The sequence below is a fragment of the Triticum urartu genome, chromosome 2A, assembly GCF_056163025.1.
Source record: "Triticum urartu cultivar PI428250 chromosome 2A, HENAU_Tu73, whole genome shotgun sequence".
NCBI lineage: Eukaryota > Viridiplantae > Streptophyta > Magnoliopsida > Poales > Poaceae > Triticum > Triticum urartu.
This window is the reverse complement of record NC_141874.1, coordinates 690,038,958-690,058,914: the sequence shown is the minus strand read 5'-3', so window position 1 is coordinate 690,058,914 and position 19,957 is coordinate 690,038,958. Positions and strand designations below refer to the sequence as shown.

At 45.8% G+C, this 19,957-nt stretch overlaps 2 protein-coding genes across 4 annotated transcripts; one reads left to right on the top strand and one right to left on the bottom strand.

Annotated features, from left to right (window-relative positions):
- Window positions 1-7,483: 7,483 nt before the first annotated feature.
- On the bottom strand, window positions 7,484-12,299 carry LOC125539763 (exopolygalacturonase-like). Of its 3 annotated transcripts, XM_048703270.2 has the most exons (8): window positions 12,014-12,299; window positions 11,762-11,934; window positions 10,371-10,433; window positions 9,652-9,735; window positions 9,116-9,373; window positions 8,864-9,001; window positions 8,604-8,780; window positions 7,484-8,488 (listed from the first exon to the last, which is right to left on the bottom strand). In XM_048703270.2, the coding sequence occupies exons 5-8, from the start codon at window positions 9,308-9,310 to the stop codon at window positions 7,751-7,753; spliced, it is 1,248 nt and encodes a 415-aa protein (XP_048559227.2). In that variant the 5' UTR covers window positions 9,311-9,373; window positions 9,652-9,735; window positions 10,371-10,433; window positions 11,762-11,934; window positions 12,014-12,299; the 3' UTR covers window positions 7,484-7,750. The 3 variants fall into 3 exon arrangements, with proteins under 3 accessions (XP_048559227.2, XP_048559228.2, XP_048559229.2); XM_048703271.2 differs by lacking the exon at window positions 9,652-9,735; XM_048703272.2 differs by lacking the exons at window positions 9,652-9,735; window positions 10,371-10,433; window positions 11,762-11,934; window positions 12,014-12,299 and having other exon boundaries at window positions 7,484-8,493; window positions 9,116-9,254.
- Window positions 12,300-15,186: 2,887 nt separating this feature from the next.
- Window positions 15,187-18,973, top strand: LOC125539761 (autophagy-related protein 8C). Its single transcript, XM_048703269.2, has 6 exons — window positions 15,187-15,342; window positions 15,551-15,603; window positions 17,518-17,573; window positions 17,666-17,718; window positions 18,454-18,572; window positions 18,676-18,973. Exons 2-6 carry the CDS (start codon window positions 15,567-15,569, stop codon window positions 18,768-18,770), a joined length of 360 nt encoding a protein of 119 aa, XP_048559226.1. The 5' UTR covers window positions 15,187-15,342; window positions 15,551-15,566; the 3' UTR covers window positions 18,771-18,973.
- The last annotated feature ends 984 nt before the right edge of the window (window positions 18,974-19,957 follow it).

Sequence of the window (19,957 nt, the reverse complement as noted above, 5' to 3'; positions counted from 1 at the left end):
TTCTTCTGTGCAGCAATGAGGATAATCCTCAAGTTACGGACCCAGTCCGTGTAATTGCTACCATCATCTTTCAACTTTCCTTTCTCAAGGAACGCATTAAAATTCAACGGGACAACAACACGATCCATCTATCTACAATCAAACATAGACAAGCAAGATACTATCAGGTACTAAGTTCATGATAAATTTAAGTTCAATTAATCATATTACTTAAGAACTCCCACTTAGAAAGATATCCCTCTAATCCTCTAAGTGATCACGTGATCCAAATCAACTAAACCATGTCCGATCATCACGTGAGATGGAGTAGTATCAATGGTGAACATCAATATGTTGATCATATCTACTATATGATTCACGCTCGACCTTTCAGTCTCCGTGTTTCGAGGCCATATCTGTTATATGCTAGGCTCGTCAAGTTAAACCTGAGTATTCCGCGTGTGCAACTGTTTTGCACCTGTTGTATTTGAACGTAGAGCCTATCACACCCGATCATCACGTGGTGTCTCAGCACGAAGAACTTTCGCAACGGTGCATACTCAGGGAGAACACTTATACTTTGATAATTTAGTGGGGGATCATCTTATAATGCTACCGTCAATCAAAGCAAGATAAGATGCATAAAAGAGAAGCATCACATGCAATCAATATAAGTGATATGATATGGCCATCATCATCTTGTGCTTGTGATCTCCATCTCCGAAGCACCTTCATGATCACCATCGTCACCGGCGCGACACCTTGATCACCATCGTAGCATCGTTGTCGTCTCGCCAATCTTATGCTTCCACGACTATCGCTACCGCTTAGTGATAAAGTAAAGCATTACAGCGCAATTGCATTGCATACAATAAAGCGACAACCATATGGCTCCTGCCAGTTGCCGATAACTCGGTTACAAAACATGATCATCTCATACAATAAAATTTAGCATCATGTCTTGACCATATCACATCACAACATGCCCTGCAAAAACAAGTTAGACGTCCTCTACTTTGTTGTTGCAAGTTTTACGTGGCTGCTACGGGCTTAGCAAGAACCGTTCTTACCTACGCATCAAAACCACAACGATAGTTTGTCAAGTTGGTGCTGTTTTAACCTTCGCAAGGACCGGGCGTAGCCACACTTGGTTCAACTAAAGTTGGAGAAACTGACACCCACCAGCCACCTGTGTGCAAAGCACGTCGGTAGAACCAGTCTCGCGTAAGCGTATGCGTAATGTCGGTCCGGGCTGCTTCATCCAACAATACCGTCGAACCAAAGTATGACATGCTGGTAAGCAGTATGACTTATATCACCCACAACTCACTTGTGTTCTACTCGTGCACAACATCAACGCATAAAACCTAGGCTCGGATGCCACTGTTGGGGAACGTAGTAATTTCAAAATTTTCCTACGCACACGCAAGATCATGGTGATGCATAGCAACGAGAGGGGAGAGTGTTGTCTACGTACCCTCGTAGACCGGCAACGGAAGTGTTGACACAACGTAGAGGAAGTAGTCATACGTCTTCCCGATCCGACCGATCCAAGTACCGAACATACGGCACCTCTGAGTTCTGCACACGTTTAACTCGGTGACGTCCCTCGAGTTCTGATCCAGCAAAACGTTGAGGGAGAGTTTCGTTAGCACGACGGCGTGATGACGGTGATGATGTTCTACCGACGCAGGGCTTCGCCTAAGCACCGCTACGATATGACCGAGGTGAATATGGTGGAAGGGGGCACCGCACACGGCTAAAGAACGATCACGGGATCAATTTGTGTGTCATGGGGTGCCCCCTTGCCTCAGTATATAAAGGAAGGAGAGGGGGAGGTGTGGCCGGCCCTATGGGTGCGCCTGGAGGAGTCCTACTCCAACCGGGAGTAGGACTCCCCCTCTTGCCTTGTTGGAAAAGGAAGGAGGAAGGGAGAAAGAGGAAAGGGGGGCGCCGCCCCCCCTTCCTTGTCCTATTTGGACTAGGGGGGAGGGGGTGCGCGGCCTGCCCTGGCCGGCCCTCCTCTTCTCCCTTATGGCCCATGTAGGCCCAATAACCCCCGGGGGGGTTCCGGTAATCCCCCGGTACTCCGGTAAAATCCCGATTTCATCCGGAACATTTCCGATATCCAAATATAGGCTTCCAATATATCAATCTTTATGTCTCGACCATTTCGAGACTCCTCGTCATGTCCGTGATCACATCCGGGACTCCGAACAACCTTCGGTACATCAAAACACAAAAACCCTAATTACGATCGTCATCGAACTTTAAGCGTGCGGACCCTACGGGTTCGAGAACTATGTAGCCATAACCGAGACACGTCTTCGGTCAATAATCAATAGCGGAACCTGGATGCTCATATTGGCTCCTACATATTCTACGAAGATCTTTATCGGTCAGACCGCATAACAACATACGTTGTTCCCTTTGTCATCGGTATGTTACTTGCCCGAGATTCGATCGTCGGTATCTCAATACCTAGTTCAATCTCGTTACCGGCAAGTCTCTTTACTCGTTCCGTAATACATCATCTTGCAACTAACTTATTAGTTGCAATGCTTGCAAGGCTTGAGTGATGTGCATTACCGAGAGGGCCCAGAGATACCTCTCCGACAATCGAAGTGACAAATCCTAATCTCGAAATACGCCAACCCAACAAGTACCTTCGGAGACACCTGTAGAGCACCTTTATAATCACCCAGTTACATTGTGACGTTTGGTAGCACACAAAGTGTTCCTCCGGTAAACGGGAGTTGCATAATCTCATAGTCATAGGAACATGTATAAGTTATGAAGAAAGCAATAGCAACAAACTAAACGATCAAGTGCTAAGCTAACGGAATGGGTCAAGTCAATCACATCATTCTCCTAATGATGTGATCCCGTTAATCAAATGACAACTCATGTCTATGGTTAGGAAACATAACCATCTTTGATTAATGAGCTAGTCAAGTAGAAGCATACTAGTGACTCTCTGTTTTTGTTTATGTATTCACACATGTATTATGTTTCCGGTTAATACAATTCTAGCATGAATAATAAACATTTATCATGATATAAGGAAATAAATAATAACTTTATTATTGCCTTTAGGGCATATTTCCTTCAGTTTTAACGGTATTGTAGAAGATGCATGGAGAAGTGATGGCCCAGCCTCTTCGGTGACTGAATTGTCTAACAAACTTCAGGCAGTGGCCACCTCCTTATCCAGGTGGGGACGAATCACCTTTGGGTCGGTCCGTAAGGAGCTACGGCTGCTACGCCGGCAACTCGCAACGTTGCGTGCAGACCCGTTGCGTACGGGGCCCAGCGACGAGGAACGCTGGGTCGAGGATCAAATGGTGGAATTGGCGTACAGAGAGGAAATCATGGCCAGACAGCGGTCGTGCATTTCATGGTTGTCCGAGGGTGATAGTAACACCAAATTTTTCTAGAGGAAGGCTAGTGCTCGGCGGGCCAAAAACAGTATAACCTAGTTGGACCGTAATGACGGAACTACGTGCACTGATCCGGTCGAACTCGTGGACATGGCCACGAACTTTTATTCAAATCTGTACACGTCAGAAGGAACAATAGGTATGGAAGAGGTGTTATCGCACATACCGGTGAGGGTGGATGGCAATATGAATGCCCGCCTGAATGCAACATATAGTAAGGATGAGGTTAAGGAAGCTCTGTTTCAAATGTTCCCAACTAAAGCACCAGGGCCGGACGGTTTCCCAACACATTGTTTTCAGAAACATTGGGACTTATGTGGTGATGAAGTAACAAGGATGATCATCAGAGTGCTTGATGGTGTGGACTCACCGGAGGAGATCAACAATACGTTCATCATTTTAATCCCCAAGATAGCAAGTCCAAAAGTTTTAGGACAATTTCGGCCGATAATTCTTTGCAATGTGATCTATAAGATCGCTTCGAAGGTCTTAGCAAACAGGCTGAAAGTAATCCTCCCTGAGATCATTTCCGAAGAGCAGTCGGCTTTTGTTCCTGGTCGTCTCATCACAGATAACTTCATCACAGCCTATGAATGTCTACATTACATGAAAACTAGGCGGGTGAAGGGAAACAGATACTGTGCTTTAAAGTTGGATATGATGAAAGCGTATGATCACTTGGAGTGGTCTTACTTGCGAGCTGTGATGATAAAGATGGGCTTTAGTCCCCGTTTTACTGATACGGTCATGAGATGTGTGACATCGGTCTCCTTTTCAGTTCTCTTTAATGGAAGGAGTCTGGATGGGTTTAAGCCCTCTCGAGGCTTGCATCAGGGTGATCCTAGCTCGCCATATTTGTTCCTGCTAGCAGCAGAAGGGCTTTCATGTCTGTTGAAAGCCGGCGCAGGAGTATGTGGAATCACAGTCGCGCCGAATGCACCTGAAGTTAATCATCTGCTATTTGCAGACGACGGTTTGCTTTTCTTTGAAGCAACTGATGCGAGCGCAACTCAGATTGAGGAGTTACTAAGGATCTATTGCAATGCCTCGGGTCAGAGGGTAAACATGGATAAGTCATCCATTTTCTTTAGTAAAGGAGTACCAAATGATGCTCGAAATTCCATCAAGAACATACTTTCTGTTCACAATGAATCATTGTCAGAGAAATATCTAGGCTTGCCATCGGATGTGGGGGGAGCAAAAGAAGGGTCGTTTAAATATTTGAAAGATAGAATTTGGAAGAAGGTGCAAGGGTGGATGGAGAAGTGCTTGTCGTCTGCTGGGAAAGAGGTACTTATTAAGTCCGTGGCCCAGTCCATTCCCACGTATTCTATGCCATGCTTTAAATTGCCAAGGGGCTTGTGTGAGCATATCAATGGTATCATCAGGAAGTCTGGTGGGGGAGCAAGAATGGCCAGCGAAAAACTGCCTGGGTGTCATGGAAAACTATGTACAAACCCAAGTTCATGGGAGGGTTGGGCTTCAGGGATTTGGAGTTGTTTAACCTAGCATTACTTGCACGCCAAGCTTGGAGGCTTCTACAGGACCCGGCTTTGCTCAGTGCTCGCGTTCTAAAAGCCAGGTACTTTCTAGACTGTCATCTTTTGGATGTTGTTTTGGGTGCAGGTCCGTCCCAGGTCTGGCGCTCTATATTAGAGGGGAGGGACGTGCTAGCACAAGGGCTCATCAAGCGCATTGGATCGGGAACACACACAAACATATGGCAAGATAACTGGCTCCCGAGAGACTACAAACTTCGATCGATATGTGCACGGTCGGCCAATCCGCCAAACCTAGTTTCGGATCTGATTGACCCCACCAGCAGGTCATGGAATAAGCATGTGATCATGGAACACTTTATTGCTCCCGATGTTGAAGTTATTATGAACATACCATTGAGCACTCGGATTCAGGAAGATTTTTGGGCCTGGCACTATGATAAGAGGGGAGTCTTCTCGGTTCGATCGGCTTACCGAATGATATCTACAGTCAAGACTCAGAGGGAGGACTGGCTCGACCACCGACCGGGGCACTCAAATATTGCAGCAGATAAGAGTTCTTGGTCGCAGCTCTGGAAAGTGCGGGTTCCTTCCAAGATCAGGGTGTTCGTATGGAGGTTAGCCCACACGTCGATCCCTACGGGGCTTGTTCGACATGAGAGGAATATGGCGGATACACCGGCGTGCTCGATTTGTGGAGCCGAGGAGGATATCTGGCGTCACTCCCTGCTGAGCTGCCGCATGGCTAGATGCGTATGGGCCCTGGGTGATGATGAGCTTTTGGAACATGTGATATCAAACCAGAACGCCGACGCACGGCTGTGGTTGTTCTGGTTGTTTGAAACAACAAGCCAGCAGGATTTAACGCGTGTTCTAGTGACAATGTGGGCGATTTGGTGGGCTCGACGGAAAGCAATCCATGAGGATGAGTTTCAAAGCCCACTGTCGACCATGAGCTTTATCAGGCGGTTCTTGGAGGAGCTGGATATCGTGGAAGCTCAACAGCCGCGATCGTTTTCAGCCGCGATCGTTCTTGGAGGAGCTGGATATGCCGGCTTAGTCTCTTGGAGGTGCTCATAGGGGCAGGGTATGTGTGTGTATTCATAGAGGTGAGTGTATGCGCATATCTGTGGGCGCTTGTGTCTGTACTATGTTCAAAAGAAAAGTATAGAGACATATTCTACTTGCACTTCGTGTACCTGGATATGTTGACTCAGCGTGAAATTCCTAGTTGGTGCAGAGGGCGGGGAAGTAAAATTCTCCCCCAATTTTAAGGAAAATGGTTCAAGCGTCCCTCACGTCACTCCCCAGGCGACGCTAGGGACGAACCCTAGCGCCGCCGCCAGCACACTCCACATCGGATCTCTTCTCCGCCGCTGCCACCCGGCTTGAGCCGTGGTGGTGGTGAGCCCGCTACCGAAGGGTGGCGGGGTTCCTTTTTTCTAGGGTAGGCCTACTTCATGTGGGGCGATGGAGGCCAAGGTCGGGGTTTCTGGAACGGCGGCGTGCGACGGGTTGTGCTGGAAGACGACGATGGGAGGCTGCTGGTGTGCGGTGCGTCCGCGGGACGCCGGCGACTCTCGTTGCTTCCCCTTCCTTGACCCGTGACCCAAGATCGCATCGGTGATCCCCTCTAAGACTGCATGACCATGTCACCATTGAATCTCCACGGTCCCAAGTGTGGCTGTGTCGACCCAACCGGACCTAGTGGCGCCATCACAAGGTCCGGTCTGCTCGTGCTACCCAAGGACACCGCCTCCTGTCTACTGATCCGCCACGGCGCGCCTCTGATGCAGATGCATCGCCGACGCTATAGAAGGTTGTGTGCTCGGGTGTTTGGTGATTGTCAACAACAGATTGTCGCCACCTTGGAAACATCGGCATTGGCACCACCATGGCCCTGATTTTTCAAGGTGTGGACATGGGGATTCAAGGCGGTCGTGGTTGAACATCAGTAGGCTCTGAAGGTGTTATCTCGCATGCTCGTGTTGAGTCGAGGTCGTCTACTATCACTGGATGTCCCAGGGAGTACTCACTATAGATGAGGAGAAGACGATGATCCACTGCTCATTGTGTTGGTGACTTCAACTGCGGCCTCAGCAAGCGGGGGCGGCAACACTGGAGGACTGCATTTTTTATGGTGCTCCTCGAGTACCAAGTCTTGATTCCCAAGGTGAAAATTCAAGGTCTGGCCTTTATTAGTTGTACTTGGCAATGACATTGTTGAAGGCATTGTTCTTGGATAAACTCAATATTTCTCCAGGTGAAAACCCAAGATCTTTGATCGGGCAACGACAACGCTTGTGCATTGTTTCCTTCTTAGAGGCGTTGCTTTTGGAGAACCTTTTTTGTATTACGGGTGTTGTCTTGGATGATGGTTAGTGCTGCTGATGTAATTGATATCTTCACGATATTAATATATTTTCTTTGTCAAAAAATGTTGACTTGGCCACGCCAAGTCAGGGGGCATCTGACGGCTCGAGGTAGCGCCGACTTAGCCAACCTCAAGCCGTCAGATTCCAGGATGCGTCACTACAGTGCGGAGCTACAATAACAGATTCCCGATTTCGAGCACAAAGCACAGTGGTGAACATAAGCACACTGATCGTCCACATAAGCACACTGATCGTCAACATAAGCACAGAGCCCACTTGTCAGACGATCGAGTTCTCTGATTGAGCAGCTAGGCAAGTACTCCGTAGAGGCGTAGACGCCAGCAATTGGCGGCTCCCTAATGCCGCACACACACAAAACATTCGAAGCAACAGGAAAAGAAGTAAAGGAGAACTAAATTGAGGTCGCACCAGCATCCACCAGAATCAAATCGGCCGACTAGGCGCATGGCTCTGGGTGCTGGTAGCCAACGTACGTGGCCATGGCGTTCTCGCACTTCGACGAGGACCCTCCCTCTCCCATGTACTTCAGGTCCACGTCCTGCAGCACGACGCCCTGGCACGGCACGCCGCACCGGAGCCGCACGGCCACCGGCGTCGACGACGTCCCCTTGATGTTCTTGAACGTGATGTCCTTGAGGGTGACCCCGGAGACGTGCTTGTGTTCGCAGTCGTAGTAAGGGCAGTACTTCTGGTCGATGATGATGGGGTTCTGCACGTCCTTCATGATCATGTTCTCGAACAGCATGTGCGCGGCGAGGCTCTTGGTAGGGGAGTTCTCCCACGTCTTGATCCGGACGCCGTTCATGGTGCCCACGAAGGTCATGTTCCTGACGTGGACGCGGGTGACGTCGCCCTCGTCCACGTACCGTCCAAGGCTGCCGACGCTCATGCCGTGCCCCGGGCCACAGTGGACGCGGGCGATGTCGATGTTGTCGCTCCCCTGGCCGATGGAGATGCAGTCATCTCCTGTGCTGATATGGGTGTCGGAAATCACCACACCCGTGCTTCGCTCGATGTGGATGCCATCTGTGTTTGGGCTGTTCTCCGGCGCGTTGATCTGGATGTTGATCAACTTCATATTCTTACTCTGCAGCAGTGCGATGTGGAAGAACTTGCTGTTTACCGACGTGATGTCGCGCACCACCGTGTTCTGATTGTTCACGAACAGCACGCTCTGCACTCCATCAATTTAGACATGTGGATCGTCACATACTTAGTGACTGCCGGTGAAGTGATCAAGTGCAAGATGATATTCCAGTTATGTGTAACGAAATCGGATGGATACTCACAGTGGGGAGGACTTTGCAGTCCTTTTGGAAGGGACACTTGTTGAAGGGCCAGGAGGCGGCGCCCTGGCCATTGATGATGGCATTGTTCTGTCCGGCCACAGTGAGGTCTTTCACCCACCCGAACTCGATCCAGTCGTTGCCAAAACGCCTCAGATCCGTCGCCGCCTTGAGCGTCCCCTGCACAAGCATATAAAATGACTCCCCTTTTTCCCTGTCGTGTCGTGCTTGCACTGCAATCTTATAACTGCACAACTGCTTGCCTGGAGCAAGAAGGTGATGGCGGAGGCTTTGCAGGGACCATGGAACTTCGTCGGCCCAATGTAGTACGTCCCCGGCGGGATCAACAGCGTCACCGTGCCATATGCACCACACGCTGCCTTCCATGCTGCCATCAACGCCTGCACACCAACACCAAGGTAGCGATCGATTACAACATAGTTCGAGCGCGACAACAAAGAAAGAAACAAATTAGAACACCAACCAAGCAATCTATTGAGGAACTGGATACGTACTTTGGTATCGTCGTTGGTGCCGTTGCCTTCAGCGCCGAAGTTCTTGGCATTGTAGGTAGCCAAACCCCCATGGTACGACGAAATCGGCAGTAGTTGTGCCACAGTCACGTTCTTAGCCACGGCCTCAAGGCCGCAGCAGGGAGAGACAACATAGAGCGTGAAGATAACAACCAGCAGCGGCGGCCACACCTCCATGATCGACTTAGCTAGCTAGCTAGCTCCTCACCCGTGACCTCAGCAACGCAGGAACCAGGATGTCTGACATGGGTATGAGGAGTCAATTGTTTTCTCTAATGCAACAATTTAACACATAAAGTTCACGACACCGACAATGAAACTGTAAATTGTTATTCATAGTGATATCATCTCAATTGCAAAATTGCTCCTTAAAATTCAATCAATTGATCAAACCTATACAATAAACTAATTAATAAATCAAGAATCATACTCTATTCTCAATTGCATGAGAGATCTCAAAAATTCTAAGAAATTGAGAAGACTAGTTGAATGTCCATGAGTTGCCTTAGAATACAAACCTGTTGTGAAAGATAACTAAAGTCATAATCCGAATTTGTGGAGATTATATTTAACTTCTACCCCTCTTATGATCAACATACACCCTGACAACCAACCAAACTGTAAGATAATAATACAAATTTTTGGAAACATACTGTGCAAGTAATTTAATCAACAGAGTAATACTACTCTTTATAACCACACGTTGGAAACATACTATTCGGATGCAACCACACTTTACTACGTTTTTCCGCTCCAATCCAAACTGCATGCTTCCTAGTTCCTATCTCAGCCATAGCAACAATGTCAGGTCAATTCTACTTTGATATTCCTAGCTGCATGTGAGTCTGAAGCCCAATATTCAATTGCCTTGTATGCTAGCTTTTCAAGAGAAGTTTCATCATCACTTGTGCAGAAAGTAGAAACATAATATGTTAGTCAACATCCCTTGTAGCAGTGTAGCGTAATTTCACGTAGTGATATGCTACTACTTACTGCATAGTCAGCAACAACAACAACAACAAAGCCTTTAGTCCCAAACAAGTTGGGGTAGGCTCCATGACCAGGGAATCAATTGGTAGATTACTTGATTATAAGTTGTTGCATAATTTCTTGAGTGTGCTAACTGTGTTGGCCATTTTATTGTCACTAATTATGATATAGCAGTGGTTGAGGATCATGCACATATATTTTGTTTTCTATGACTGGCAACAAAAACCACAAGAGATCTTGCACTCACCTTTTTGGAGGACTGGCTCATGCAGAATAGGATGAATATGATCATGCACACCTCAACCTTGCCCTGCTACCCCAAAGAGAATTAGGAAGATCAGAATATCATTTAGGCAAAGTCCTCAATAGACATTTACAAGTCCATGCTAATAATATTATTAACATATCAATCTGAATCACTCAAGTTTAAAGCATACTCTGCTTTATCATTTAGGCATATCGATCTGAGTACGATTTATATCTATTATTAGTGGATTATGTTTTAACCCCACTGTTCTGGCATTAATATTTGGCGGCTATTTTATGACCATATAAACATACCTTAATTAACATATGTGACCCGACGTAATGCATTTTATATAAAAGATACAGATTTACTTTGCCTTTTAGCACCCCTCACCAAATCATGCTTTTAAAGACAAGGTTTATTTGATATACTTTTTTTCTGAAACATATGACACCTTCCTTTACAAATAGGAGCAGGTGATACTCCTACATTAGATATGATAATTGATCCCTTGACTTATATAGCTAGTGCACCCCGTGGAGATCCTAATGCCACTGAGATATGTCTAAAGATAGGAAGAGTAAGCGAATGTGAAATTAATGGCAGCAAGGATAAAGTAGGAACAATGGTTTAATTTCTTAGAGCTGGAAGAGTGCCGGCCAGCTTCTGAATTTCTAGCTGCTAATGATTATAACACCAACCAAGTTCATGTTATTGTGGCATCTTTGTATCAAAAGGATGCACAAGAGGCGAGTCTCACAGTACAGTACGCCCCCTTGGCTCTTATGCAAACTTTAGTTGCAAAAAAACATATTACTTCCTACGTTCACAAATATAAGATGTTCAAACTTTTTTATGAATCCGATGTATATAGAGTTATATAGACTCATTTCAGTACGTATATAGTCTGTATTGAAATATTCAAAACATCTTATATTTGTGAACGGAGAGAGTAATAAGCTGTGGCAAATTCCTTATGCTGTCATTGTGGCCAACCTGAATATGGTATTTGTAGGATTCTTAGTCTCTTACTTTTCTCATGTGTTTGTTTCTCTGCATTCAGACAATTGACAGAGTAAAGAATACAACAGCAGCTCAGCTTGATGTTCAGATATTGGAAGTCTTTAAAATCTTGTTTCACAGGTATTTTGACAGATATTTAGCTCTCTAGTGAACGAGCACTACTTTTCATCACGGTTCATACAGTGAGCATAAGAGGCCAGACTTGTGCCAAAAATAAAGCCATATTATGTTACATTCTTATGCTTAACTTGTCATGTACTACAATACTAAATGGTTGTAGTTCAGGATATACATTTCTGCTCTCTCTTTTCGAGAGAATGTATTGGTTGCTGCAGATCAAGAAATTAAATGATCGGAGCTCCACTTACCACGCGGCACCGTGCGGAACCGCGAGCAGCACGGCGCCGGATCAGCTCAGCTTGGAGCCCGCTGGCGGCAATGGAGTTGGCCTCGGGCGCCGCGAGCGTTGTGCGAATCCAGTCCCGGAGCTGCGCGTGCCTCGCCCACGCCAAGGGTAAGGCAGGTCGGCGGGCTCCGGCCGCTGGACGGGAGCAAGGGAGGCAAGATGAGATAAAAAAAAGAGGCAAGTGAGGAGGACGTGAGGCAGGAGTTCGCAGTACCTCTTTGTAGTGGTGGAGGAGGTAACCACCCCGACTTGCTGCACGTTCGGCGGTTGCCATGATCGAGCTGACCGGCGGTTACCTGCGGCGTACGGCTCGACGACTGGGAGCTGAAGAGCGGATGAGGGAGGCGGCACTGGCGATGGGGGGAGCATCGCGCCCGTGGTCGGAGGTAGCGGCGTGCTGGGAGCTGCGGGAGGCGGCGCGGCGGCCGGCGGGGAAGGGGAAGGGGATCGCGGGAGGAGACACCGGGAGGCGGAGGGAAGACGAGCTTGGTGGGATTATTTTTTTTCTTCTTCTTTTTTTTTTAGAAATTGGTGGGATTGTTTTCGTTGTACTATCCACTCGGTTTTTTTTCCGGCAGAATGACTGTTCCACGAATTTTTTCAGAAAACGGACTTCAGCCAATAATGACTGCTCCACAAAATTTTAATCAAATGTACTCCCATTGTAAAGAAATACTTCCTATGGGACGGAGGGAGCATGACGTAGGAAAATTTATATGTCAACTTCACGTGCTTTCTGGAGCAAACAACATTTTACAAGACACTCCATACGGGGCTTGCAGCAACAGGCGACACGCGAGCTGTGGGAGACCGCCAAGGCCTGGCCGTGAGTCACACCACCGTCTAGGACACGCTGCAGCGGCACTTGAACTACCTTCCTCAAACTCATCACGGTATGCATCCCATCCTCCCCCGGTCTAACTCGGGCTGATTCTTTTTTTAAAGTAGATTGTGTTCGGTCTCAAAGCAAAATCATAGTTGCTTTTTATCCGAAAAAAATACATGGTTGTTTTTATCTATGTTTCTCTTTGGTCCTACGTGCGGGATGAGTGTGCATAGAATTTGAATTTTGTATGATCTCGATGAGATTATTGTGGTGTGTTTATGTCAGGAAGTTGATTTTTTTTATTGGTTCGACATGATTTGGCTTTGTGCTTGGTGCATGAAATAGCCGGATACTACTAAATGAATTCATTTTCATGCACTTTTTAGGCCTTGTACAATGCAAGGTGCTTAGAGAAAAAAACTAGACTTTCCTCAAGCACCGGTGCTTATTTGTACAGGATAGACACTTAATTAGGTGTCTCTTCTTTACAAATAGGCACTGGTGCTTTAGAAAATTTTGGTTTATTTTTCTAAGCACATCCCTAAGCATCTAGCATTGTACAAGGTCTTAGGAGTTAGCAGGGCCTGGATGATATGTACCATAATTTTTCGGTATGTGACATATGCTCGTGCCTAACAATCTTATCCACTTTAAACCATGTCATCTCTAAGCCCAAAAGTGTTTGGCCGAAGCTACAACATTACTACATAGGTAAAGTGAGGAGTATGTAGTTAAATAGGTAGTATATTTTTATTAGGGGCTAAATTAAAAATGGTTGCTTCTCAACTATGCAGGCAATGTATTGATATATCCATAGGGCATTTCTTTGAGGCTTTAAATGTATTCCTATACCACTTTTTTTTTAGGTTGAGGAACTACTTAATATACTTTTTTTATTTTTCTTCTAAATTTAAGTCTATGATGGTTAGGTGATATAACTAGATTCATACTTCACTGCAACTTTAGACAGAGACTTGCACCTGCAATTGTAAACGAGTTATGTAAATGCAAACTCTTGCATGATTAATTGTGTGCATATGGTTGGTTCTGCTTGCTTTGTGTTTGGTAATAGTTGCTATAATTATTTGCTCTTTTTTGCGGTAATTTGAATCCATGTTGTGTTACTTAGTGCACTTGCCCTTGTAATTTTTCAAACAGGTCATGGCAATGCAACTTCTTTGCACACTTACATATACTTGGTTCAAGCTTAAATTGAACTTTCATTAGTTCATGTTGTGACAGTTGATTCAACTTCTCTTTTGACTTTGGTCTCTCATTGTTGGCATTGTGCTATCTTTTTCTTCAGTTGCATCGCATACGCCTGTACCTAAAGATGCAATAGAAGCTTACTTTTTGGTGGTTGTAAGATTCGTTTTTGCATGCCACATTGTTAATTTAGTCAGAGCTTTTGAAAATGGCAATGAAAGGCAGCGATATGGATATCCAGGTGATGCATTGAACTACACAATAAGCAAAAAAAACCTTTAAACGAATTACATAGCAATCAACAAAAAAGGGTGTAGTGAGCATGCTTTCACTTTTTTTTACACAGTATAGACGCTGATGCTCATACATACGTACATAGACTCACCCTTATGAACACACGCGCACACACCCTACCTCTATAAGCATCCTCGAGAGAACGAGTTGACATATCATTTTGAGATTGATAAAGTCAACACAAGTGCCTCCGTAGTCAACGGGAACATCTCTTCCCACTAAATGAATATCACCGAAAAGTTTGAAAAAAATACAGGAAAACGCGAGTACCAATGCCAAGTTGTATGAGTTAAACCCTGATGGGCTGATTCCACCACAAAGAACCTAACCATCTGAGGTAGGCTCATTTTACGCGTTCTTTCGCTTCTAGTAGACTACATAAGTAACATGGGGAAATGATCACGTGGAAAACGAAACCTTTTTAGCTGATCCCATCAGCCAGGGTTTGTTTCGAAGGAACAATTATCTGAATCCAATAACCAGCTTTATAATCAACGTCTTCTTTTTTATAGCAACACAAACAATTTTGCGTGAATATGCCACATCATTGCACAAAATATGCAAGACCGAAGAACATTTTTTTTGTTGCTAAACACCATAAATCCTTGATTTTGTTTTTATAGCTCACAACTTAACGTAATTCATCATACAAATTTGTAAACACATACAAATACTTTCTCTATACGGACATGTATTTTTTCTAAACCTTTAAAGCTGATTTTTGAAAAATTTAAAATATTGGGCTCCATGGAACCTGAGCCCCGAAAACCGCACACCGAGAAGCCGCACAAACAAGCCACGTTTAATAACAAGACAATTCAACATGGCTTCCCTAAAAAATGTGCCACAACACAAAACAAACTCTCAGTGTTCCAAGTTAGTAGAAGTTTACACACAAAGAGAAGGAGGAGTTGGTCAATTCCGGAGGTTGCTTTCCCTTGCAAATTCGAATTGAAACAAAGAGGTCGATGGCCACCGGCGCACGGTAGTCGGTTTCCGTTTCCGTGGGGGAAACGTAGGCGTACCCTTCCATTTTATAAAAATCAAAGTTATCTATTTCGTGACGTTTCGTGCGGGTCTTGCCTCCTCCCTTTACTTAACCAACCCCCTCCCCCACTCTTTCCCCAACCCACCGCCCCGTTCCCCCGTCTCCCCGCCGCCTCCTCCTCCTCCGCGTCGCAAACCCTCGCCCAAATCCGCCGAATCCCGCGGCCCAGGTGAGCATCCGCCCTGCTTCTCGATCGATTCCGCGTCGGCTTCCCTCGAATCGGGGATCTGACCCGATCGATTTGGCGTTCCGGCCCGATTCATCGTGGGGATTTTCTCGGGTCCTTATCCGTCCCGATTCGGTTGAATCGATCGGTCGGTCGACGCGTGTTTTCGTGGCTGGGCTCTGTTGTTGATCTCTTAGCTCGGTGTTTGCAGGAACCAAGGTAGATCGATGGCGAAGAGCTCGTTCAAGCTGGAGCACCCGCTCGGTTCGTCTCGTCTTCTCATGCCCCCCTCTTTTCTTATGGAACTTCGTCGAATTAGGGTTGCTCGTCTTATGGAAGCTGTGCTATCTGCTGTGTTATGCGTTTTTTGGGGGGTAGATGGCGAAATATTGTGTGGGTTGGGTGGTTGACCGTGCAAATTATTGGAATAACTGCAAGGATTCGTAGGAATTTGGTAGATGAGCAGTTATCTGCGTAATAGCATGCTAATTTCCTTTGAGGGGAGCTAAAACCAAAGCACGCTGAGCTTTTAGGCCCCCTTTGTTTGGGCTACAGATTCCTGAAATCTGCTGTGGCTTGGATTCCAGAGAATCGGCTGTAGCTGTAGATTTTGAGAATCAGAAGCTAGCTGTTTGTTTACCAGGCTGTAGAAAAACCAAAGTGTTGTCAAATGTCTGCAATGACCCCGGATCCACAATTGGTCGATTACAAAATAGAGCAGCAGCAACGTCTTGAAAAATTGCAAAGCAGCAATGTTGGCTATTGTTGTCGGCTGATCTAGGAGGCAGTAGCACCAGGAAGCATAGCAGAGCAGCAACGCCGGCTGTTGATGTTGATTTGCTGGGGGGGGGGGGCAAGGAAGGAGCCGGCCATCAGCAGGAACGACGCATGCGTGGGCTTGGATGCAGTACAGGGGGTGTGTGGTTGGGGCAGCGCAGATCGACCTTGGGGTGGCGGGGAGAGCAGGAGGTGGTGAGGTAGCACTGTGGCAGAGGTCGGATACGCGAGTGTGTTCGGATCCAGCAGCCATGGATGCCGACGCGGAGATCTGGGGTGGCGGCTGGATCGATGGAGAGCAGCAAGAGGTGGATGGAGGTCAGGGAGGAGTGGAGCAGCCGGTTCCCTACCCAAAGTTGGCGACGGGGGCGGTGAGATGGAGTGGCCGATACATTCGCCATGTGCGGGGTAGCTCTCCTCTCCTATCTGCGCTCGACGGTGGACGGAGGTCAGGTAATGGCATATGTCTTGTAATAACGGGGAGAAAACTAGGTATACTTCTAATGGGGTAAGTGGCAGCTCGGGAATCATCCAATTCGCAGCTTCCGCTTCGGGACGCCTCGCAGTCTAACTTTTAGAATCGATTCCTAGAATCTACGGTGGGTAGCTGGCTGTTTGTTTGCGATTCAGATTTTCAGAGGAGTAGAATCCCGGAATCAGAAGCCGAAGCTCAAACAAAGGCCACCTTAGAACACAAAAATGAGCTTGTGATTGTTTTTTTGTAGCTCTGTGGCTGGATTGAGTTGATGGTCGCAATGCACATCTCTGATAGTTGGATAAGTAATCCTAATCATGATTCTGATCATCATGGTGCATCCTCTAAATTAATCTGGGAGTTGATGGTGGTCTTTAATACATAAAGATTGTCGAAAATGATGGGTCAGTTATAAACTGCAAACGATTCTTTGGTGTAACAATTATTTTCTGTAACAATTTTGTGGGCCCTTCCGTTGCATTGTGTAAGAATAGGGACTTACAGTTCTATCCTCGAACACTGGTTGAGAGGAATTTCTTCTACGAGTTTTGGTAGCCTAATATCCTGCTTCTTGCTGGATAAAGGGTCCTCCAGTGAAATTGAGAGACCATTGGTTATTGAATCATTAGCTATTGACATATGTTTTACTCTAATTGTACGCCTTTACTTTAGCAGTTATATGATTTCCATCACTTGTGATTATCCACTAGTTACAGTTTTACTTGAACATTATTGATTCTATATCAGACTACCTCTGTCCTAAAATAAGTATCTTAACTTTAGTTAGTTGAGACACTTATTTTGGGACGGAGGAAGTAATATTTACTCTGGTTCTATCTGCTGCAACCCTGATCATTAACTTATTCTGAGGATGCATTTCCTTTAGTCAGTTAAGAATAAGATTTTTGCTGTTTACTGCATTGCAGAGAGGAGGCAGGCGGAGGCTACCCGCATAAGGGAGAAGTACTCTGACAGAATTCCTGTAAGCTTATCCTTGTTATTATTGTTCAGTATAGACTGTTCCTTACCCATGATTTGTTTGATCTAATCTGTAAAACAATCTATGTAATGTAGGTGATCGTTGAGAAGGCTGGGAAGAGTGACATTCCTGACATCGACAAGAAAAAGTTAGTTCTGCTCAAACATTTCATACTATTTAACCTTTCTATAGATTAGAATATCTCCATCTTCATTTCATACTATTTAAACAGCTAGCAGTTGGTGTTGTTAAGGTTGTCCTCTAGGCTTGTATGAATCATTACCACTGTACGCTGTTACTCTCGTGTGTTCTTTAATTAGCATAGTTGCGTCACGGGTTCCTGCTGATAACTCAGGGTAGTTGATGCCATTAATTTCTAACTATTCACCAATAGGTATTGTGTGTGGCCCGTGGGTCTTTTGTGGACACAATTTATTCCAGTTGTTTCAAGTACTGAAGCGGGGTTAGTGTTCACTGGAAATTTTGTTGGTACTTGCCGGTGTGGTACACCATTTGCACAGGCTTTTACTTACATATGTACCATTTGCACAGGCTTTTACTTACATATGTACTATTGGAATCCCCATTTGCACAGGCTTTTACTTAAACATGTACTCCCTCCGTTCCTAAATACAAGACCTTTTAGACATTTCAGATGGACTACAACATATGGATGTATGTAGACATATTTTAGAGTGTAGATTCGCTCATTTTGCTTCGTATGTAGTCACTTGTTAGAATCTCTAGAAAGACTTATATCTGGGAACGGAGGGAGTACTATTGGAATCCACATACTTTGTCTCCTGTCACATCAAAGCATGAGATTGGCCATTATCCACCATCAGCTGTTATATATTCTAATAGCAGTCACCCAACCATACAGGTACCTGGTCCCTGCTGACCTTACAGTTGGACAGTTCGTGTACGTTGTCCGAAAGCGGATCAAGCTCAGCGCTGAGAAGGCGATCTTCATCTTTGTGAAGAACACTCTTCCACCGACAGGTAGGGAGCAGCAACATACTCTCTCCCTGAACTAATTTATGCCGGTTTTGTGTAGTTTATTGCATGGTCCAATGTTCTAACCAAAGTTGCTGTCTGTTTGCAGCTGCCCTGATGTCTGCCATTTATGAGGAGAACAAGGACGAGGACGGCTTCCTCTACATGACCTACAGCGGCGAGAACACCTTCGGATTGCTCTAGATGGCGCTGGCTGCCACGGCAATCGCTCTGAATGCCTCCTGTAAATAAGGCGTGCCAATCAACTGTGTATATATCTGGTTTGCCTCGTCGTAGGATCTTTTAAATTGCACAACCAAGAAAAACCTATTCGTATCCTGACTTATCCTATTTCAATGTTCTGACTTATATATATATATATCAAGTATCGACTCTAAATTCGGTAATTTCTACTTGCGTTCATGCATGCCGCTGTGGTCACTTCTTGTTCACTGCTGTTGATGTAATGTTTCATAGATCAGTCTAGATCTCAGCGTTGCCAGTAATAAATCTGGGTGCTGTTGCGGCGTAATTCCTTGACTAAGGTCGCCGGCAGCACGCCAGCCTTTTGTCGCCAGTACCTACCATGAGCCTGTACTGGAGGTTACTTCTATACTCCGTTTAGGTTCTGTTGACTGGTGGTGTTGCAAGGCAGCGCGAGAGGGTGTCAGGACGCCGCAGTGGTGATCCTGGTTCTCATCACCATTGTTCTAGCCTATGGGCAAGCAGTGAATTGCATTTTGCTGTCCTGGGTACCTATGGCGTTGATGTGTATTCATCTGGAGATTTTGCAAGTTTTTCCTCTTCGACCTCGTTTCCTCCATAGGCATTTCATTGAATTGTTCGATCTATTACTAGGGAGTGGTTACTATCCAAAGACAAAGATTTTGCAAACAGAAGCGCGCAATTCATTTTCCAAAATATTCTAGTTCTGTGCGTTGATAACCTTTGGCCTGACCAGTCTTGTGGTATCCTCTACGCAGGTTCCACGTAGAAATGATTGGGCCCTGCAGGCTGCGGCTAGTATGCCCAACGCCGCGCACTCAATTATAACGCGTTTGGTCGCCCGCATACAACCCAACTAGGTCCGTGTAGTATGAAAATGGACTGTTTGGTAGGCTGTGTTGATTGTTTGGCTAGCATAGCATGAACAAACACCTCCCGGCCGGGCCTGATGCAAAAAAGAGTGGTTGTTTTCAGCAAGCCAGACTCGAGCAGTGCACAAAAGCGCACGTGGGTGGCTCCAACGATCCAACCTTGTGGGATCTGATACATTAACTCCTAATCTCGTCTATTTGTTAGTTCCTTTAATCTACACAACATTGCTTTGATTTAAAATAAATATAATCTACCATAAAAAAAAGCACATCGATGTAGTGGTTTTATTTAGA